This window comes from Chiloscyllium punctatum, chromosome 22 (assembly GCF_047496795.1).
Source record: "Chiloscyllium punctatum isolate Juve2018m chromosome 22, sChiPun1.3, whole genome shotgun sequence".
Lineage (NCBI taxonomy): Eukaryota > Metazoa > Chordata > Chondrichthyes > Orectolobiformes > Hemiscylliidae > Chiloscyllium > Chiloscyllium punctatum.
Genome location: NC_092760.1, coordinates 72,043,313 through 72,067,325, shown reverse-complemented (window position 1 = coordinate 72,067,325; position 24,013 = coordinate 72,043,313). Strand labels below are relative to the sequence as shown.

General features: G+C 41.0%; 1 protein-coding gene across 1 annotated transcript in view; it reads right to left on the bottom strand.

Annotated features, from left to right (window-relative positions):
- Positions 1 to 3,408: 3,408 nt before the first annotated feature.
- iftap (intraflagellar transport associated protein) overlaps positions 3,409 to 24,013 on the bottom strand; it is a 56,252-nt gene continuing 35,647 nt past the window's right edge. The window contains exons 4-7 of the mRNA XM_072592651.1: positions 23,044 to 23,110; positions 11,999 to 12,139; positions 6,607 to 6,740; positions 3,409 to 5,315 (exon numbers count right to left, since the gene is read on the bottom strand). Of these exons, the coding sequence (XP_072448752.1) occupies positions 5,169 to 5,315; positions 6,607 to 6,740; positions 11,999 to 12,139; positions 23,044 to 23,110 (489 nt within the window). The 3' untranslated portion in view covers positions 3,409 to 5,168. The remainder of the gene's footprint in view (positions 5,316 to 6,606; positions 6,741 to 11,998; positions 12,140 to 23,043; positions 23,111 to 24,013) is intronic.

Sequence of the window (24,013 nt, the reverse complement as noted above, 5' to 3'; positions counted from 1 at the left end):
CTGGATCCCTGACCGGATCTCCCCCAAGGTGGTGAAGTGGGGGAGAAGGAGCTCGCTGGCAATAAAGGGCGGGACGTTGGAGATCACGACCCTCTGGGCCGTGACCTCCAGAGGGTCGACGGGCAAATGTGTCCCGCCCACAGCGAGCCCCCTCTCCACGGCCAGGTGGACCGCCTGCTCGGTCCTCAGGAAAAATACGGCCTTCCCGTACATCCGGGCCGCAGCGACTATGGCCAGTGGGCCGACCACACTAGCCATGGCCTTGCTGCAGGCCTCGATGCTCATATTGGGGTGGGGATAGGCCTTGACCCCCAGGCGTTTGGTCAGGTGCCTGAAGGGGGTGTGGTTTGCAGCCGGGGCTGGGCCAGCCGAGCCTAAGGCAGCGGCTACCCCGGCGTAGGTGCGGCTGGGCCCCGCGACCTTTGGGCTCACCATCCTCTGCTGCTGGTGGTGGAGTCGGGCCTCTGGCAGCGGCAGTGGTGGAGGTTGCAGGGAGAGTCCCAGGCAGTGATGGTGGAGACCGGCCTCAGGCGACAACAGCGGTGGAGGCAGGCCTCAGGCGAGTCCCAGGTAGGCCCTCGGTCGCAGCGGTGTGGGGCAGACCTGTTGGGGAGGGTCCCCAAGGCAAGTGCCAGGCAGCCCCAAAATTGAGTCCCAGGCAGCAGATGTAGAAGCAGGCCTCAGGCAACAGCAGTGGTGGAAGGCAGGTCTCCGGCAAGTCCCAGGCAGTTCCTCTAGTCACAGCAGTGGGGGGGCAGGCCTGCTGGGGAGGGTCCCCAAGGCAAGTCCCAGGCAGCCCCAAAATCAAGTCCCAGGCAGCAGACGTAGAGGCAGGCCTCCGGCAAGTCCCAGGCAGTTCCTCCAGTCACAGCAGTGGGGGGCAGGCCTGTTGGGGAGGGTCCCCAAGGAAAGTCCCGGGCAGCCCCAAAACCGAGCCCAAGGCAGCAGTGGTGGAGGTAGGCCTCAGGCAACAGCAGCAGCGGTGGTGGTGGAGGTCCTGGGGAGGGGCCCCAAGGCGAGTCCCAGGCAGCGAAGGCAGAGGCAGGCCTCAGGCAGCAGCAGCAGAGGCAGGCCTCTCCAAAGTCCCAGGCACCAGCAGGGAGGCAGGCCCCAAGCAGCAACAGGAACAGTCCTCGCACAGTCACAGAGTCACAATCACAAAATGGTCCAATCTCTCCAGAAGGGAAGGAAACACACAAGTGGCCAGTCACAACTCCAGGGTGTCAGTGGACACCCGCGTGCTCCTTCTCCAAGGACACCCGGGCTCTAACGTAACCACGGAAGAGGGGCAGGCAGTCGGCCCTAACGACCCCCTCCACGGCCCGCTGCCTGGACCTGTTGATGGACAGTTTGGCCAGGCCCAGGAGCAGACCCACGAGGAGGTCTTCGGACCTGCCCTCCCCCCTCCGTACCGGGTGCCCGAAGATCAGGAGCGTGGGACTGAAGTGCAGCCAGAAACAGAGGAGAAGGTTCTAAAGAAAATCAAAAAGGGAGTGCAAACGCCCACACCCAATATATACATGGTCCACAGACTCCACAGCGCCACAGAACAAGCAGTTGGGCTGGGAGTCCGTGAACCACCGCAATCTGCGGTTGCAGGGGACTGCTGCGTGCAGCACCCTCCAACCCAGATCCCCGAGAGAAAGGGGGAGGACTCCCGGGTAGAGAGAGAAACAGATTTTTAACCAGTAAAGGAGTCAAGGGTTATAGGCTTAAGGCAGGAAAGGGAAGTTAAGGATAGTTAGAGCAGCCATGATTTCATAGAATGATGGGCTGAATGGCCTACATCTGCTCCTCCATTATCTTGTTTTATGGTAACTTTCACTGGATAAATTATGCCAGCCTCTTTGTTGGAATCTGGAATCAGATGTGACAAAACGGTCTGGGATATAAAAGGTTATAAAAGCACACAGTGCCAGAAAATTAATTATAAACAAGAATTTCTCCTTCACAAACTGTTGGAGAGAATGGGATGCATAAGCATGTTACAAGGAGCCTGTTGAAGGATAAAGTAGTGACATGCTTAGGTCCTCCATTGTTCGAAAGCTCTTCCATTTAGCAAGCAAACATTCAGAGCGACCAGAAATTTCTCAGTGTTTGAAAAGTAACCACAAAAAGCATTATCTGTATGAGTACAAGAATGCCTACTTTTGCTGTGCTACATAACACAACCATTTGAGATATAGGTTATTTGCTTGTGCAATTTTGCTTATCTAAAGCTCTAGAATAAAACTCCTACACTTTCAATTTGGTCAGCGATTGCTGAAATAAATTCTCCTTATATTCGAGAAAACATCATTCAGTCGGAGTTAACGCTTGCTTGCCAATTCTACCTGGATTGTTTAAGAGGATTCTATTATCAGCTACATTTTAAAATAACTATAAATGATGTCAATCTAGAATGATTTTTGCGCTTGAAATACTGATAAAATCATGCCTTTTTTCCCCCGTGCGACTCATCTATTTACCAAACTGTCGCTGATGAGTTAAGGTGAGCAAAACACATTAGAACAAATGCAGAAATAAAGGTTGGGTAATAAGGATTGGCACAGGAGCAATTGTAACGAAACTCAGCAGAGATCACAATTAGATTGGATTCCCCTACAGTGTGGAAACAGGCCCTTCAGCCCAACAAGTCCACACCAACCCTCCAAAGAATAACCCACCCAGAACTAGTTCCCTCTGCCTAATGCACCTAACAGTATGGGCAATTTAGCACAGCCAATTCACTTGACCTGCACATCTTTGGACTGTGGGAGGAAACCGGAGCACCCGAAGGAGACCCATCCATACATGGGGAGAATGTGCAAACTCCACACAGACAGTTGCCCAAGGCTGGAATTGAACCTAGGTCCCTGGCATTCTGAGGCAGCAGTGCTAACCACTGAGCCACCATGCTACCCCACTTTACTTGTTAGAGGGCTTGTTAGAGTGAATTTAGAGAAAACTGAATAATTCAGAACAATACGCTACCTATTTGGGCCGCTAGAGGGGTCTTTACCATTTTGGAAGGGTGCACTGTCTTATGTTACAATGGTTGCATCGGATACACCTCACAAGCACAGACAGGTTTCGATGAGAGGAATACATAGAAGTCAATTACCATAAGAATCCAGACAAATCACCTGCAAAATTAATTTCAGTCAAAGAAGAATTTTCAGCCAAAGTAATTATGAGCAACAAAACTGGCTCCATGCAGCTTATAAGTCATTTAGATCAATAAGAAGCACTGCATTCCAAAATATAATTTAAAATAAACTACATTAACATTGTTATGATTGTGACTAATGGTAATACTTGGCAAGTCAGAAACTGCAATGAAACCTAGCTTGCTACAACACAAGTTTTACTTTTTTTACTTACCATTGAGGTCTGCCCCTATACACATTCACAATGTAACAACACAAATTTAACAAAAGAAATTAAAGTTTATTATATAAAACAAATGTCCCAAACTTTATTGCACCATACATGCCAATTAAAGCAAATATCAGAAAGATTCAACATTTTTACTCCAACAATAACCTTACAGACAGACAGTCAAGTTTCCTTGAAGGGTCTCTCCTATCTCCATGCTAAAGCTCCTTGTTTAGAACTAGAATTAGGTTTTATTGTCACACATACAGGAATACAAGAGTACAGTGAAAAGTGTACAGCCTCACCAGCATCATGTTAGGTACACAGGTACAAAATCTTACATATAATATAGATGAAAAAAGAAATAAAAGTTAAAAGTTCAACATTACAATTCTTCTTAAGTATTTAGCAATGCTGGCCTCACAATCCTGTAAGGGCTCGATCTCCTCCATGTTGGACCCCTCTACCACAATGGGTTACCTCTTCTCGTGCTGGCTCGATCTTCCCCATGGTTTGGCTCACATGGCTGCAATCAGTTTCCTTTTCAGCAACGTTCTATGTAGTCACCTGATGCTGTTCTCTTCAATTAATGTCCACGACCTTGCAAACAAATGGCTAACTGAGCTCACTATTACCATCTTGAACATATGTCTTCAAAAACCTTTCTGATACCACCAGTGCTCTGTTTCTGAAGTTTTCTTCGGAGCAACTTAGGACTTCTACCCTTCCATCTTGAATATTCCAGATACTGCTAAACTGACAACACCTCTGCTGTTACATACCTTTTAATCCCTGAATGCCCATGGTGTTCAGGAATGTGTAGGTTAGGTGCATTAGTCAGGGGTAAATATAGGATAGGGCAATGGGTCTTGGTGGGTCACTCTTCAGAGGGTCAGTGTGGACTTGTTGGGCCCAAGGGCCTGTTTCCACACTGTAGGGGTTCTATGAAGGAATTCTATGAAGAAAACTAAAATCTATCTTTCCTTAAGCTTCCAAATAATAATTAAATATACGTTTTCATCAAAGTGCTAACATGACCTCACCTAAGTTCTATAATTCTTTCAGATCAGATTAAAAGGCATGATCTCCAAGGAAACAATTATCTACAGAGAGTCAACTACATCACCAGCACTAATACTACCACAATGATGAATTAATATTACTCAGGTACCAAGAAAATGGAGTATCAAAAATCAGCCAGCATGTTTATAATCATTTTATATTAGCACAACAATGGAAAACCCACACAGGAATGTATTTTTTTCTCTATATGCATAAAATTGGCAACTGGTTTGTCAGCTCTCTCTCTTTAGAGACTATCTAGACATATGCCATTGAGTCTCAGCTGTTACACTGAAGGATTAAAAGAATATTTCCATTTCATTTGTATATACATGAAAAAACTGATATAGTTTACCCTGACATTAGAATGTATTGTTATTTCTTTTCTCTCATTCCTATGTTTTTTTTTTAAAAAGAAATAGAATCAGCTTCTGAATAGAAATGTGAAAAAGGAAAGAAATGTATAAGCTTTTTTATTGTAAATACCTGCAAAATAGAAAGCTATAATCATGCAAATACTAATAGCAAGCACATCATAGGTTCATATGAAATATTTCTATTTTAATGCTTTAAAAGTAATAAGGAATGAAATTTACTCATACTTCATAGCATTATTTCAACTCATACTGGTCTTTTGTGTGCTGAAAATGTCTCCCTTCCAGATCATGCTTGATGTAAAGCACTGTTTTCACCCAAAAGTCAGACAATCTGGTTGTTACAACAGGAAATAGTCGAATCCTTTAGTTTTTCTACATTAAGTCCTCCCTTTCTAACCTCTGCTTTGACAAGGCAGAGATCGTTTTAAGTTCAGCCTCAGTGTATTTAGGCTTGAGATTGACATGGTCATAGTCAAAATCTTCATCCAATGTGAAAGGCTGGATTTCATCTGACAATACCTGATGAAAAATAAGAAGCAAATTTTACCTATAGCATCTGAAGTGGGGACGTGACCTTCTAATGATATATGTCCCAGGATTTCAAGTTACATCACAAGATGTCAAAATACGGATGGGAGAATTAACATCTGTTCTGCCCTGAATAAGGCTGAGCGCCTACAGGAGAATGAAAGTCTTCAGAAATTGCAAGCTGTATAAGATCTCTGTGCACTTTTTGCTGATCACCAGAATATTTAGGAATAATAAGGCGGATTTCGCAGTCAGTGATGAAACAAACAGTACTCACTTCTGACCTGAAACAAAAGCTGCTCACAAAAGATCTAACAATGTGGTGTGGATTTCTCCTTTTCCAATGGCAGTTTAAAATCTGGCAGCAAGTCAAGGGCATCAAACAAGAGTGATGTCACAAGCAAGCAAGCAGCCCACCTCCCTCAAGTATACTCACAGACGATAAACCAGGTGTTTTAAAGGTATCATTTTAATTTGGAATTTTGGACAGTGAAATAAATAACTGATTGGATTAAGATAGCATCTAAAAACCTTTCAATAAAAAAAACTTAAGTAAATCCAGGCCAAAATATATTTTTACTTTTTAACAATTTTTATATTAGGAAAAATATGATTACAGACAAAACACTACTGATGAAAATGTGCATTATTCTCTCAATTATTCCCTCAGCACATTACTAATTAGAGGAAATCATTCCTTTTGAAAAGTAAACTTAGGCAGGGAGAGAAAATATGACATTTCAAATGCATCTTAATGCAAAACTTAACTACTACATCGCTATACTGCGTAATATTATAAACAACTGATCTAAAGTGACATTAGAAATTGTACATTCTAAATATTAGATTTTTAAAGTGCTCAATCTAGTTTAACAGAACAGATTGATTGTAGTGTCTATAACAAATACTGGAAAGTTTATTCTACATCTAAATTCTTAATTTTTAAGCATTTGACTTCAGTAAGTTGCAAATACAGTCATTATCAAGAAATCATTCATAATGGTTTATCTGCAAGACTTCAAAGTACAACAAATTAAGGTCTTCAGAAGTGGTTTACATAATACTCCTTTTAACAGGTTTCCTTTGAAGAAAGTTGCATTACAAGCATAGATGGAGTTTAGAATTAAAGTTTGAGATAATCATCTACGAAGTATTTGAAGTATTCAGATAGGCAGAAACAGATGCAGTTTGAATCTGATTTAATCAGGTCACAGAAAATATTATTATTTTCTTCTTTCCACATTATAAAGTATTTTCAAGAAGTCTTAAATAATTGACATACCTGGTCATATGTTTTATCATTAAACTCTTCAACATTTGGATTCACGGTGAAGTTAAGTGATGTGTGTTTACTTTCATAATGAGTATAATTTGCAGCAGTTTCATCGACTATTTCACCAGGGAGTACTCCTAGGCCTACATTCAAAGGACAGTGCCATATAATAACACAAGCTAGAAATATACTGTAAATATAAACTGTAAATACTGTCAGAATCATTGGCGACCTTTAAGCGGCATTTGGATAGGTACATGGATGGGTGCTTAATCTAGGATAGAAGTTTGGCACAACATCGTGGGCCGAAGGGCCTGTTCTGTGCTGTATTGTTCTATGTTCTATGTTCTATTAAGCAAGACCTACCTTTGTCTAATATATAACAGGTATTAGAATATCTACTAAACAAACTCAATTAAAATTTCACTAGGTTAAAGGAGTCATATTTTCTTTGTACTGTGAAAACTATTTTCTCTCAAGAAAGACCATTACTTACAAGATAAATTAATATTAATATGAAAAGTGTACCAATTTGAAGAAATCCAACACAACGTGGGGCATCACTATGAAGGGACAAAGAGTAATGAATAAGCAAACCCCAACCCCAGGTTCTTAAGACAATAAACGTAATCTTGGCGCTGTGACCTCAATTACAGGTCAATTTCTGAAACTGGATTTGACTATTTTGAGTATTAAATAACTTCATCCCACAAATGAAAAACATTTCTGTTTAAGCTTTCAACACTGAACTACCAAACATCTTTTTTTATTCCAAATAGTCTTACAACCTCACCCTACGATGTTCAAAAATTGAAATTTGATGAAAGCACTCTCAGAGAGGCAAGCTGTGCATGTCACAGTATGTTGTTAAGGAGAAAGTGAGAACTGAAGATGCTGGAGATCAGAGCTGAAAATGTGTTGCTGGAAAAGCGCAGGTCAGGCAGCATCCAAGGAACAGGAGAATCGACGTTTCGAGCATGAGCCTGTTGTTAACCTATATGTTGGAATACCAAGACTTTGCTCACCACTCAATTCTTTGTAAGGGAAGTTCTCAATAGAAACCATTTTGAGAGAGAGAGAGAGAGAGAGAGAGACAGACAGACAGCGACAGATAGAGAGACACAGAGACAGAGACAGAGAGAGAAAGAGAGATAGAAAGAGAGATATTTCCACAATGGCTGAGGAGAATTATGTAAACGAGTCAACATGACTTTGTGCATGGGAAATAGTGTCTCACTAACTTAATTGAGTTTTGTGAAGAAATAACCAAGAGGACTGATGAGGGCTGAGCGGTGAAAGTCATCTAAGTAGACTCCAGTACAGCCTTCAAAAAGGTGGGAGACTGGCGAGCAAGGTTAGATCACATGGAATACAGGGAGAACTAGCCATTTGGATACAGAACTGGCTCAAAGGTAGAAGACAGAGGGTGGTGGTGAAGAGTTGCTTTTCAGACTGGGAGCCTGTGACCAACAGTGTGCCACAAGGATCAGTTCTGGGTCCATTTTTTTTTCGTCATTTACATAAATGATTTGGATTTGAATGTAGGAGACATGGTTAGTAAGTTTGCAGATGACACCAGAATCAGTGTAATGGACAGTGAAGAAGGTTACCTCAGAGCTCAACAGGATCTTGATCAGATGGGCCAATGTGCTGAGAAGTGACAGATGGAGTTTAATTCAGATAAATGTGAGGTGCTGCATTTTGAGAAATCAAAACTTAGCAGGACTTATACACTTAATGGTAAGGTTCTAGGGAGCGTTGCTGAACGAAGAGACCTTGGAGTGCAGGTTCATAGCTCCTTGAAAGTGGAGTCGCAGGTAGATAGGATAGTGAAGGCGGCGTTTGATATACTTTTTTATTGGTCAGAGTATTGAGTACAGGAGTTGGGAGGTCATGTTGCGGCTGTACAGAACATTGGTTAAGCCACTGTTGGAATATTGCATGCAATTCTGGTCTCCTTCCTATTGGAAAAATGTTGTGAAACCTGAAAGGGTTCAGAAAAGATTTACAAGGATGTTGCCAGTGTTGGAGGATTTGAGCTATAGGGAGAGGCTGAGCAGGCTGGGGCTGTTTTCCCTGGAGCATCAGAGACGGAGGGATAGAGGTTTATAAAATTATGAGGGGCATGGATAGGGTAAATAAGCAAAGTCTTTTCCCTGGGGTTGGGAAGTACAGAACTAGAGGGCATAGGTTTAGGGTGAGAGGGGAAAAGATATAAAAGAGACTTATGGGGCAACTTTTTCACACAGAGTGGTATGTGTATGGAATGAGCTGCCAGAGGAAGTGGTGGAGGGTGGTACAATTGTAACATTCGAGGTATTTGGATGGGTATATGAATAGGAAGGATTTGGAGGGATATGGGCCAGGTGCTGGCAGGTGGGACTAGATTGGGTTGAGATATCTGGTTGGCATGGACTGGTTGGACCGAAGGGTCTGTTTCCATGCTGTCATCTCTATGACTCGATGACAGGGAACAGTTTCTCCCCACAATCTATCAAGCCCCTTCAGGACTTTGAAAACTCTTAACCCTCTTCTTACCAAGGTGAGCAATCCCAACATTTCCAATCTAGCCTCAGAATCAATATCTCTTATCCCTAGACCCATTTTTGTCAACCTCTTCTGCACTTGCTCCAATGCATTCTCATCCATCCTATACTGTCGGGCCAGAAACACCAGCCTAGAGATCTAACAGGTATTTTAATATAAGTTCTGCATAACCTTCTTGCTCTATGCCCCTCTTAATATAACCTAAAATATTATGCACTTTATTAACTGCTTTCTCTAGCTGTCCTGCTATTTAAATCATTAAAACAATATTAGAACTGAACTGTCCAATATTAAAATTTAGTGTACTATCCGAGATTTTTCTTGTTGCCCGTCGACATAAAGTAATGCCACTATACAGCTGGAAATCACAGCTAGGTATTAAAGGGACGGTATTTCCTTCATTAACAAGCTACCCACCACAGGAAAATATAAGAACTGGAGTTATATGACCATCAAGCCAGTTATTTCCCCAAAAATCATAATATGATGTGCCCTGTGAAATTTATTAAAACTAACACCACTATCTACCCTCCACATTAACTGTGATTAAAACTATAACCAAAATGCAAGTAAAACTCATTAAAATAATTAACAGCTTCTAAAATAGATAACCAAACATACGACAATATTAATATAAAATCAAAAGTCAAACTGGAGCAAATCAGAAGTCCTTCTTACATCTTAAAAATTCATAAATGTACGAAGCAACTCCAATGTCAACGATATTGGTAGGCTAGAGATATCCCAGGCAAACATTTTAAATTTTCGTATTTCCGGGAAGGCCATCAATTTATTATTCTTTTCTGACCACTTCCCTGTAGCTCCCGTAACAAATCCAAAAAAGCAAACTCGCTCACCTCTAGTTAATTCAATAATTTCATTCTTCAAATGTCTGTATTTGTTCACTTTTTCAACCCATGCTTTTTCAAGAGAATCAATCATTCTCGTCTTCAAAACAAATGGTAACATTCACTACAACAACTTCCTTATTCTTCTGAAAAATCATGTCTGGCACCCATAAATTTCCAACCTCATCTCGCAACCTAGGTTCTAGATAAATTTTCTAACCATTGTATCCAACAACTTCGACAGCTTTTTGACTATCCTATTGTGTCTCTCGATATGTGCCAGCTTCACTAATGGGGCACCAGCAGATAAATGGGGAATAGCCTCCAACAAGACATCATATCTTCTACAACATTTGTCCATCTGTGGCCTACCATGTGACAATGTTGTTCGGGTAGGATACAAATTCGTCCTAAGCAGAAAATGTTAATTAATTTAGATGTCTTTATGTATAGTGTGTCCCCCACCCACAGATTGGATATTTTGTCATCTTTGAAGTAATGTACTTCTAATCCTTGACAGGAAAGGGACATCCAATTATTCATCTTGAGTTCTCTCCAATTGCCGTAATTCACACTTAAACCATCTATGATGTCCTCTTTCTCTTCTATATCTGTTAATTCTCCCAAAGATAGGCCGCTTACCCACTACTGGATTCTAGACTTCACCAAGGTTTTTCAATTGCCCTAATTCAACAAGTTTGTCTAAAGCGTCTTCATCATTAAAATAAAATGAAGCATGTATAATACTATCCGATAAATGCTTAAATGTTTTGGCTTCTCATAACTGCAATCGGAATCTGGTCACCAATTTAGGGATCCCCATCTTCCCATCCCTATTCCGCACATATAAAATATCCGTGATATGTGGCGGTAGATATAGTGTTTCTTTTATAAAACTCCTTATAATAACATCTAAATTATTTAATAAATTCTGGGGCACCTCTAAAACAGTAAGGTGATAATAAAGTCTGGTGATAAAATAGGTTTTGAATAATTCAGATGATGCCTGTTCTAACAGTTCATTCATAGGTCCATGCTTCGGAATATAAATGGCATCACCAACCCAAAGAAACACAAACATATGAATAGAAAGTAGGAATCATTAGCAATGCTTCACCCAGAGGCCCATGGAAGATGTTACCTAGTAGGGTGACGAAATGTCTTGAAATGAATCTTCCAGCTCAGTGAGCAAACTATATCCAGAACCTCAACCTGAGCTACAAATCTTCTTAAAACTCACTCATGTGTATAGAGGCAACTATGCAAGCAGGCTCACTGGGAGACCCCACCAGAAAAACAAGCCGTAGTCACATCCCCTCAGTGATCTATGCACATTCTCTGCTCCTGCATATCCTTAACTACTGTACCCCTTGTTTCATATTGTCTGTCCTTGTACTTACTACCAAAATGTATCATTTCTAACTCTCCACATTGAATGCCATCTGCCACCTAACTGCCCTTTCCACCAATGTATCGGTGTGCTTTAGTGTCATTTGCAATCTTTGAAATTTTTAAAAGACATAGCTGCAGATATAATGATATACCGATGATAATTTTCTATTATATTTACAAAACAAAAGAAGAACTGTATATGCTATAAATAAAACAAAAGAAAAATGCTGGAAAATCTCAGCAGATCTGCAGCATCTGTGGAGAGAAAGCACTGCTGGTTCTGAAAAAAGGGTCACTGGTCCACAGTGCTTTCTGTCAATAGATGCCAAAAGATCTGTTGAGTTTTTTCAACAATTTTTTTTGTATATTATATTTACATTCCTTCAACTAAAGAAAGCTGCATTACAGTAAACATGTCATTAATATGTTGAATCTCTTAATACAAGAAGCATTATATTTTACAATCCATCTTTAAAGAATACATCACCACTTGTCAACCAACCAGCGAAATGACAGGCTGTGATAATGATGGTTGTGAAATCAGTTATGCAGCATTGGTCAAGTAATGGAAATCCTCAAGCTTATGTCAACACACAAGGTGAAAATATAATCACCTGCTCTCGCACTCCAGACAATTTTGTTGAAATTCGAAGGGTAGGACTTTTCGCAGCTTGATAGTTCCTCTTCACATTTGGAAGATCCCTTAGACATCTGCTTCTGGCAGTTTTGACAGGTCTGTTGACAGTTCCAATGAGCTGGCATGATGAAAGTTGCATGATTTAGATTTTTACAAACAGCATTGTTAAGAGTTTGGTTTTCAAAAGATTCGGAAATGGGTACTGGTTTTTCCTGTAAAAGTATTTTTCTTTAAAAGAACAAGGTCACAGAGTCCTTCTGAAACAGTATGTGTCAGAGAGCAGATGACAGCAAAACTCTAGAGAGCATTAATAGGATAAGATGTTTATACTGTGGGATTTATGGCATTTACAGTAAAGGTGAAAGACCATTAGGCTGTTTTCAGTTCAGAATAATCAAGAATTTTTTTTTAAAAAGAGTACTTTTAAATTAGTTTATAGAAGTCCTGAAGTCAGGAGCAAGTGCATTTTCTCTTTACAGGAGTTCAGGACAACTCAGGGAAATGGTTACCTCAGTAAAAATGTTTAGTTTGCGCAGCTTCCAAAAAAGTAGAGTTTGACTAGAAATCTGCAGGTGACAAAAAGCTAAGAAAATCTAAGCTCTCAGCATTTTAGGTATTCATTTAAGACTCCACAGCTCACAGGAAAAAGGGTCAAGAAGAATATCAGTTCAGTAAAACTTAATTTAATACAGAAGACAATTTCCTCTTAAGTTGACAATGTTAGAAGCAGGTTGGAAATTGTGCTTTTTTTGTAAACATATTTATTAGTAGACTTTAACTTTACAAACATAAAATTATTGAAAAATACAATCAATAACAAATATCAGTATAATAAAAAGAAAACACAAATTACAATCCAACTACTGTCTGCTAACTACTAATCTACCCTATAATACAAAACAAATCTTAATACTATGCAAAGCAGCACCAATAAATTAGTAAATAACTAATAGATCAAAATAAAAGGAAGAAAAGCAAAAAAAAAAAATAAACACAAAATGCAGAACAGATATGCTTGGCGCAGAGCTCCCAAACAAAGGAACGGAAGCATTGTATAAATATCCGTATTAACTCCAGGGCTCAGGTTATGACATATCTAACCAACCTGGTTAAACAAATGCACAAGTTAAGATAACTGACAAATCTATATCCAAATAACTCAAGTAGGGCTGCCGTGTCTTAGAAAAATGGTCTGTTGTGTAGTGCACCACGTTTGTAAAAAAGTCCAAGGGAATGTGCTCCACAATTAATTTCTGCCATCCCAGCAAGCCCGGCGGGTTCTCAGACACCCAGTTCATCAGAATATTCTTCTGTGCACAATATGCAAGAATATTAAATAGTTTCTGCTTATGCCCGTCTAAAGATGGTAAATTCCGTAGACCTAAGAGGAGAGATATCGGGTTACTTTGACTTCAGTCCTCAATACCCTCCCTATCTCTCCCGCCACAACGCTCCAGTAAACACGGAGCCTGTGGTATGTCCAGAAGTAATGGGTTAGAGTACCTACACTTATTTTACATTGGGGCACACTGAAGATGCCCCTTTTTTTAAAAACTTGGCCAGACTGTCTGGTGCCAGATGAGAAGAGATCTCCACTCCTAACTCTTGCTCCCAGACCTCACATAACCAGTTAATATCCTGCCAGGCCCTGCCACCCGGCAGGCGATAGAGGGCACTAACTGAAAGGGTGCTTGTGGAACATAGCAACAGCGTCTCTGTATCGGGTTATAGGGCTTAGTGAGAAGCGTAGACTTCTTCTGGATGAAATCCCTAACCTGAAAAAAAAACAGAAAAGATCTCTGTTGCGCAATCCGTAATTGCGGCTCAGTTGCTCAATTGACATTATAACCTCCCCCTCCAACAAGAAACTCCTCTCGCTGCCCATAGTTTGAACCCTGAGTCCATTATCCCTGGTCGGAACCCTGGCATGCCAACCATAGGCATAAGTAGCGAAGTCTTGGATAATCAACCTGACACATCACCCTCCATGCCTCGACTGTATTGTTAACAATGGGGTCCCGGCAGTGGTCCGTAACTGTCCTCATCTTATCTATGAACAACAGGTTATTAGGAGGGCACTTTGCCTGGGAAGCCTCAATATCCAGCCATATTGAGTTTGGATCATTACCTACCCAATCACAGACAAAGGACAGCAGGGAACCTCCTGATGTCTGGGAAATCAACTCCTCCCCCTCATTGAGGCAACTGCAATTTAGTAAGTTTGATGAGGGGCCACCATGATGCCAGACAAAGGAAACAAACCATTCCTTAAGCTTCTGTAGCATTGACCTGGGAAACATTATACAGAGCATACGCATGGGATAAAGCAAATGAGGAAGAACATTCGTCTTAGAGAGATATTCGGCCCAGCCATGAAATTAGAAGAGCCTGCCATCTATGACGATCTCACCTAATATTGTCGAGCAAGTGAGCAAAGTTAGTCCAAAATAACAGATCAAACTTGGGGGTAATAAAAATGCCTAGGTATCAGAACCCTGTCTGTGACCACTTAAAAGGGAACTTAGGGCCACATTCAACTTCTGGCACATCCTTAAGGTTCCCCAAAGGCATAGCCTCTAATTTTGCAAAGTTAATCTTATATCCTGAAAAAGCCCCAAATTAATTGGTACATTGTATCAAATGGGTTATGGAGGTGATCAGGTTCGATAAAAACAGAAGGATATCATCCGCATACAGTGTAATCTTACGTGCCAGCAATCCCACTTCCAGAGCGGTTATGTGGAAGTTCTGACGAATGGCCTCTGCCAGCAGCTCTATCACGAACGTAAACAACAATGGTGAGAGGGGGCAGCTTTGCCGACTACCCCTACCAATCCTAAAATTCCCAGACTTCACCCCATTGCGGCCAGAGGGTTGCAATAAAACCACCACCCACCAAGCAAAGACTTCGCCCAACCCATGTTCTAAGACATAAAAAAGATACGGCCATTCCACCCAGCCAAATGCTTTCTCTGCACCTAAGTAAATCACCAACCCCTGAATCGATTGTTGCTCACAAACTTGGACCATATTCAGCAACCCTCTAATATTATTAGAGGACCTATGCCCCCTGATAAAGCCTGTCTGGTCTTCTTTAACAATGTGGAGCAACACCTTTTCCAATCTCAGCGCCAGGATCGTGGACAGAATCTTGAAATCTGAGATGGGCCTGTATGAGGCACAATCCTCAGGAAACTTCCCCTTCTTAAGAATTAAGGAAATATTAGCTTCTCTCAAAGACGGTGGTAGGCATTCATGCATATAGGAGTAATTGTACATTTCCAACATCGGTCCTGACAGAATCCCTATAAACTCCTTATAAAACTCACCCAGGAGACCATTATAGCCAGGCGCTTTCCCACTCTGAAGTTGTCTAGCTGCCTCCTGTATTTCTTGAACTGTCAAGGGGGCATTAAGGAGACAGGCCTGTTCCAAGGTTACCCCTGGGAGATCCAGGTTCTTAAAAAAAGGTCTCCATTTTAGCCCACCTGTCCTCGTAACCTTCAGACCAATACAATTCAGAGTAAGCGCTCTGAAAAGACTCATTGATCTTTTTAGCATCATACGTAAAGACCCCAGCACTGTGTCTGATTGTAGTCATGGATTGGGGAGCACATTTTTTCCTAGTAATGTACGCTAAATACTTCCCTGGTCTATCCCCATATTTGAACAGCCTTGGTCTAGCAAAAGTTAGTTCTTTCTTTGCGTTTTGTGTCAGTATTGAATACAAGGCAGCCTGGAGGGCCATGATCCACTGTAGCTTAGTCACCAAAGACCACGCAAAATGTGCCGCCTCGGCAGCTTTCAACCGCATCTCAAGTAGACGCTGTTGTTCCTCCTTCTGTCATTTCCGGCTAGCCGAATAGGAAATAGCTAGTCCCCTAACAAAGGCCTTAGCAGTCTCCCATAGCATAGACAGACTACTAACCGTGCCTGAGTTGGTAGTCAAGAATTCCTGAAACTCCTTCAGAAAGTATTCCACAAGTTTGGAATCCTTAGGAGAAAAGGATCCAAATACCAGTGCCACAAACCTAGCCTTAACCTCGAAATATACCACCACATGATCGGATATAGCTATATTCCTAATTTTACAACCCATAATCGAACCCAGAAGGGCCGAGGGAGCCAGAAAGAGGTCAATCCTCGTGTGACATTTATATGGGTTTGAAAAAAAAGGTGAAGTCCCTGCCGGTAGGGTGAAGACATCTCCAGATATCCACTAGCCCAAACTCCTCACACAAGTCAACCATTTAGGGCGGCACGGTGGCACAGTGGTTAGCACTGCTGCCTCACAGCACCAGAGACCCGGGTTCAATTCCCGCCTCAGGCGACTGACTGTGTGGAGTTTGAACGTTCTCCCCGTGTCTGCGTGGGTTTCCTCCCACAGTCCAAAGATGTGCAGGTCAGGTGCATTGGCCATGCTAAATTGCCCATAGTGTTAGGTAAGGGGTAAATGTAGATGTAGGGGTATGGGTGGGTTGCGCTTCGGCGGGGCAGTGTGGACTTGTTGGGCCGAAGGGCCTGTTTCCACACTAAGTAATCTAATCTAATCTGCTTGGCCTGCAAAGAAACAGGCATGCTGTCCACCATCGGACCCAAAAGACAATTAAAATCCCCCTAAAATAATGTGCCGTGTTCCAAAAGCACTCAACTTAGAGAAAGCACCATTCAAAAATTTGAGGGAATGCACCAGAGGACAGTAGACGTTTCAGATGCCGTATTCCTCCCCATGTATAATCGTCCTTGCTCAGCTTTCACCTGCTCTAATAATGTGAATGGAAGATTTTTCTGAATAAGTACCACCACTCCCCAATTTTAGTAGTAAAAGATGAAAAGAATACCCAGTCATAACCCCCCTGTTGTAATTTCAGGTGTTCCCCATCATCAAGATGGGGTTCCTGCAACAAAGCCATATCAACCCTGTCCCTCTTAAGGCTAGAAAGCATTTTTTTTTCCTTTTAACAGGCGAATGACTTCCCTTAATATTCTAGGTGCACCATTTAATAAGACACTTAGTCATATCCCCTTTCAGAGACCCTTGAACTCCTCGGAGGGAGAACCCTGCTTACAAAGCGCCAAGCACAAGTAAATAAAAGACTTAGAGTCAAAGAACTATATATACAAAAACAACTCTATCATAACTATAAACAACTATTTCTATCAGAAACTACAAAGAAAACCAACTATAAAACCTTGAATGGAAGGCTCTTGCCCCTGCCCTACCCACCCACTCCTTCACAGCTCCTTCAAACCCGGACTGTGCCCCAGCCTTAGGCCAGAAAAAAAACCAAGGAGATAATCCTTAAATCAACAGAAAAAAGATAAAGTCAGGATGAGCACTCCACCCATCCCTGGCTTCATGCCACCCCTATTTGTGACTATAAGAGAAAGAGAACAAAAAAAAAGGAGAGACCACAAAGAACATCCACAAAATTTCCCAGAAAATCCAGTTATTAAAAAAAAGGAACAACTTATTCCAAGGTTTGTCCCCCTTTCCAAAAAAAAAGAAATTAGTAGGGAGAAAGAAAGGAATAAAAAATAGGAAGGAAAAACATGGGGAAAGAAGGAAAAGAGAACAAATATTAATCGTATTCTTCAGGCCAATCCGTCTATTTTAAAGCGTCTACAAAGTTTTTAGATTTATCCGCTGAGACAAATGTATTAAATGAGTCCTCGTGGCTGAAATGGAGCACTGTGGGGTATCTCATGGAGTACCGGATACCCAGGTTCCTCAGCCTCTTTAACTTCATCGAAGGACTTTCTCTTTCGAATTAAAGCTGCAGAGAAATCCTGAAAAAACATGATTTCTGACCCCTTGTACAGCAGTGCCTGTGGATCATTTCCCAATAATCTAGAAGCTTGTATCACTTTTTGCTTGTCTTTATGTGAGTGGGGGTGCACTAGGACAGAGCGGGGGCGCTGAACTGTAACCCGATAAGCCCTTTCAATCTGCTGCCTGCTTGACTCAATGTGAAAGCCCAAAAATTTCGGCAGCCAGCTTTCAAAGCAGCTGACTGGCTGCTCACCTTCCTCACCTTCAGGGAGCCCGACAATTCGGAAATTTACCCTCCAACCTCGATTTTCGAGGTCGTCGATATTGTCTCACAAGGCCCACACCTCTTGCTCCAGCACCTGGATCTGACTGGATGAGGACTCCATCACAGGTTCTGAGGCCTTAGTTCAACCGTTCATCTCCTCCAGCTGCTCCCCGAGGCCCTGGATCTCCTGCTCATACTTCATGGATGTGATAGGTTGGACCTGGATAAAAATCTCCCCATGGATCTCCCCTCGATCGCAGCTCCAACTTTCAAGGCAAGTCTCTCCATCGTTGCAGCCAATTCCTGTGAGTCTGTCAGGTCCCTGGGGGGTTCAGGAGAGGCTGCTGCTGCAGTCTCTGCTGTGGTAGGTGCTGCAGGGAACTGTCCTCCCTGCTGCTGTTTGCTCGCTCCTTTTCCCTTTGGCATCCTTCCCACTCCCAAATATTAACAAATATGTGTACTGTAAGGCTTAAACTAATAACTCCACCACATAAGTTGGCCAGGGATAGCAAAAAAACACCAGTATGCCTTGGCTGTTAGGCAGAGCTGTCGACAGAATCTCCGCTGTGTTGCCAAGTCCCCGTTTTTATGCATTTCAAGAATTTTCTAAACTATCTCGTATATCTAGACCATGCTTTTTTTTTTAATTTCTCATTTGGTACAATAAACTTGTGTACTGTTGTTTAAGAAAATCTAAGCCCCATGTGATTATTTCAGTGACCAACCATCACATTAACAAAAACGAGCATTATTCACCAGGAGATAAATGTCTTTGAACAGAGTCCAAGTCCATAATTTTAGTGAGTGTTTTACTTCAGTTAACCAAACTCCATATACTTTCATCCCCCGATAGGTAGCTCCCCATGTTCATACAACCAATTCATACCTAATTAACCATTAATTAATTAATATATAAATCACCAGTTCTTTCAGTCCATTAGGTCCCTTCAGATCATATTAGATGATACTGAGGCAGATTTCATTCTGGAATCTGATTTATACAGTAGTACGACAGCTGGGATGATAACACTTAACAGTTATGAGCTTATATGCATTTCATACACATAACAATCCCAAAGAGCACTTTAGACTACTCCAACTTGCCTCCACCAATCCAGGCTATCCAAATTAATCCATCAACTTCAGATCTGCCCTTACAAGGTCAAATTTGCACTCTTTGCTCCCAAAATCCCACTTTAGTGCAGGCAGCTGTTGAATTAAATGGCCAGCTGCCTGTGTAAACTGCATAACTGCAAAAGGCAACCCAGCCCCAAAAAGATAAAGAATTGCTGTGTTTGATGGCCGAACTTATTAACAGTCAGCCATTTTCATCATGATGGTGAGGTCCCTCTGTCAGGGGCCTTGGAAACAGAAAACAAAAGCCATTTGAGAAAATACAACATTAGTACACAATTGGTTATATCATGTCCCAGTTGCAATCTTTGTTCAATTGTTTAACCAATGAGTACACTCATTCATGATGGTTACTCTTCTGTTAATTATCTGTCCAGCTGTGTTTTGAGGAGCTGCAGTGGTGTAGAACAGTCCAGACAGGGGTAACCATGGAACAGAAGGGACAGCCCCTTGACAGCAGTTGTTAGAATCATAATTAATCTCATGATTAATAACTTGCCTTCAAATATAGAGGGCGCTAGATACTTTCAGCAATTCACAAAAAGAAATCATCTAGGGCTCAATAAATATCAAATGTCTGTGGTCAAAGAATAAAATCAACGTATTTACTATGAGAATACACATCACTGTAACTGAGAAGCCTCTCACCAACATGCTGCAACCAAAGGGGTACAATATGCAAGTTTATAAAACAATTCATAATTATTCTGAACTAAGTCCAAACTTTACTACTCAGGTCAGCCATAATTCAAGGTTAAATGAAAATAATTTAACAATGCACCTTTACTAAATTTAACGTTTTATCAGAGTATTAGAGGATTGCCTATATTTAACTAGATTTTAGAAAGGGGAGCTGAGGTAAAATCAGCAATTAAGTATTAATCAGCTTAACATCAGTGCTGGAGCATTTCGGAGACATAAATCCAGGATAGAATTAATTGGTACTTCTTAAATATATTAATAAGTGAACATTAGAACAAATTTGTTAAAGAAATTTGGTTGAGTTTTTTGCAATTAAGGAGAAATTTGTTGACATTTGTGTGGTTGAGTTGTTTATATAAATTGGACTTTTGTCAAAAAATACTAAGTAATAGACTTCACCCTAGTTTTTCGTGGTGTGTCAAGGATATCTAAAACAGCACCAGGTCCAGAAATCCCACCATCAATTCAAAAACCTGCCATTTTTACCATTAGGGAAACAGGGAAAACACAAATTGAACTCAGTGCTGACAAGACTAGCTTCTCAATGGAGTGTAGGTTTTATCTTGCAGGATGTGAGGAGGATTTCTTTAGCATAGATGTGAATCCTGAAGAGCACATAAGGGCAATGAAACTGTCAAGCCTTAAGTTATGTAGCCTACACTTAAAAATTGGGAATTAAAAAAAAACACAACCAACACTTACCATAGTGGGGTACTGTCTTCTCAAGTTGTTTGACAGTTCCAAACATTTATAAAAGGAGTAGCTGTCTTGTACTCCATTCCCTCACATTAAAACGTTTGTTTGTAAGAATGGACTAAGGACTTAAGGGTATTTAAATATATGAAATGGATGAGTGGTTTTTTTGTATTGTGAAGTCTGCAATGGAAACTCACCTTGTTTATGTTTTATCTCAGCATAGTTAGAGGTCTGCCCAGAATGGATAGTGCGGGGTGGGGGAGGTGGGGGAGGAGGGGGGGGGGGGGGGGTGGGGGGGAGAAGGGGTGTGGTGGAAGGTTCAGCAATGGTAATGCCACTGAATATCAAGGAGTAATAATTAGATTTTCTTTTGTTGGAAAATGGTCATTGCTGACACTTGCATGACTTGTTACTTGTCATCATTTGTCATCCCAAGGTTGGAAGTGTAATGCTGGAAAAGCACAGCCGATCAGGCAGCAGGAGAATCGACGTTTCAAGCATAAGCTCTTTAACAAGAATTGCCAGCCCAAGTCTGCATATTTAACAGGTCTTGCTAACTTTGGGCATGGACTGCTTCAGTAACTAAAGAATCACAAATAGTGTTCAATACTGTGCAAACCAGCAGAAAACATTGCCATGTTTGACCTTATGATGGAAGATAATTGTTAAAGTGGACAAAGATGGTTAGACCTAGGGCACTACCTTGAGGAACTCCTGCAGTGGTGTCCTAGACTAGAGATAGTTGACCTCCAACTGCCACAGCTACCTTCCTTTGTACTAGGCATAATTCTAAACAGAGTGCTGAAGTTCTGAAGAGGCAAACACTGGAGAACTGCCAGCCTCTGACTAGCTGGTTGACAAACAGCTCATTGAAGTGTGACTACTTGTTCCTGATGAGTGGATATCCTGTCTGCAGGCTACAAACAGCCAGGCACAACCATTCTTTGCTCTGATACCTTTGTCCCAAATCTTTACCAAGGGACAGGGATCATAATGCCTTGTAATATCCAGCCCCAACAATTGTTCACACAGCAAATACAATAGGACCCCAAAATATAATTAGTCGAATTAGGCCATTCAACCCCAGTGAGTTTGCTCCACCATTGTTATGTTTCACAATCCCATTCTGCTGTCTTCTGCATGTAGCCCTTGGTCCTCTTACTCATCAAGATTCCATGTCTTAAATTAACTCAGTGAATTAGCCTCCACAGTCTTCTATGGCAATGAGTTCCACAGATTTACTACCTTATGGCTAAAGAAATTCTTCCTCACCTCAGTTCTAAAGGGTTATCCCTTCACCCTCAAATCCTAGTATCTCCTACTAGTGGAAACATCTTCTCCTTATCCACTCTATGTCCTCTCAGTATTCTGCAAGTTTCAATGAGATCCCCTTCTCATCCTTCTAAACTCCATCAAGTACAAACTCAGAGTTTTCAGCTGCTTTTCATGTGACAAACTCTTCATCCCTGATTTCATTCTTGTGAACTTCCTCTGGACCCTCTCTAAGGAAAGCATATCCTTCTTAGATATGGGGCCCAAAACTGCTCACAGTATTCCAAACGGGGTATGACCAGAGCTTTACATCCCTCTTCTTGTATTCTAGCCCTCTCAAAATGAATGCTAACATTGCACATTTGTCTTCCAAAGTGCCAAGTGAACCTGCATGTTAGCCTTAAAAGAATGCTAAACTAAGACTCCCATGTTCCTTTGCATTTCAGTTTTCCTAAGCCATTCCCCATTTAGAAAATAGCCTTCCCTTCTATTTTTTCTACCAAAGCGCAAAACCTCATACTTTCTTACATCATTGTTATCTGTTAGAACGTGGCTCAAAGTAATATTCAAAATGGTATTGGCTAAATAATTTAAGAGAAAAAATTACGGCACTATGCGGTAAAATAGCAGGGAAGAGGGATTTACTGGATAAATTTATAAAGGCATAGGCACAATGAATCGATTAGCTGTGTCATCCTTTCTATGATTTTTGACTAGCAAATTTAGATTAGATTACTTACAGCGTGGAAACAGGCCCTTCGGCCCAACAAGTCCACACCGAAATTTTCGTTCATTTGAGAAAAGTGCTCCCTTGCTTTTAAGTTCTCAGAAATGAGTGAAAGTTCAATGATATTATAAACTATTATGAAATGTAAAGACTGAAATTACTGATCAGTGTCTAAGAATTTAGGAATGAGTGAGTTTATCCCAGGAAAATAGTTTCATTGGAAAATACTTCACAAATATGAGACTGAGGTGTCACCTGGAATAGTATGCTTTTCCTAATGAGAATATAGTAAGAAGGAAGGAGGATAAGTGTTAACTATGTTTTCTTGATAGAAAAAGTTTTCATTCTTGAAAGCTTTTGGACAAACATTATCAACACAACTTATTAAGTCCATTCAATCCATTTAAATCCATTTACACCAAAGAACAGTGATATGAAATACTGAATACTTACCAGTGTTGCTTTGGCGTTCAGTTTGTTTTTCATTGCCCTTTTCCTCAACGTCAACGTAATGTTCCACCTTAAATAAGTTGAAAGACAAGCAAAACACAAATAAAAATTCTTCAACACTTATCACCATTGAAATTGAATTGTAACAATGTGAAACCTATTTATTGTCTTACATATCTGTTCTGACAGTGTCAAAATATAATAGACAAAATATAAAAGACAAGACAATGTCACCTCTGCATATTGAGAGGAAGTCCAAGAAAGAAATGGGATTACATAATCTGATAAAGTAGCCACTGCTTACACCACAATATTCCGTGATATATTTACCCAGGGAAAAATAGGATGAAAGGACAAGATGCAAACTGGAAAAAGAACAGCCATTTCTAAATGGTCTTACAACTAAAAGGTTTAATTGGAGCCGATTAATAATTTGAAATTGAATTATACACAAACTCTTTCCAGACCCTGAAAAACTCAGCTTGCAACCATGAAATGTAAGTAATTTCTAAGGAAGAACTGTTTATTTAAATATCCTAATCACTGATCTACCTTGCCTGTGAAAGTTGCCCAGAAAACCCCCAACTGCCATGTATAATCTAGAAGTTGGCATATTCATAGCAGGTTGAGGGGTCCATATTTTGACAAATTTAAAGCCTGCCTGTCTAAGCTGTTAGAGTTTCAAAATTAAATCCCTTAAAACTGTAATAAGAAGAAAGAATTTCAATGGATTTCAATGGCATATAAATACTTTGCGTGCTTATGTCACGTCATTGGGTGCATAACTTTACGCACTGTGGTATTAACTTGATTGGTGCTACTGGAGCATCATGCTATCTGTTATCTCTGCCAGGATGTGGTTCAGAGAAAGGGTTGTTAAAGGTAGTTCACTGCTATTGATCTTCCATTTTCCTATACTTTGTCTAGGGTCTGTCAAATGATCAATCTTGGAGATACACCACTGTAGAGTCTT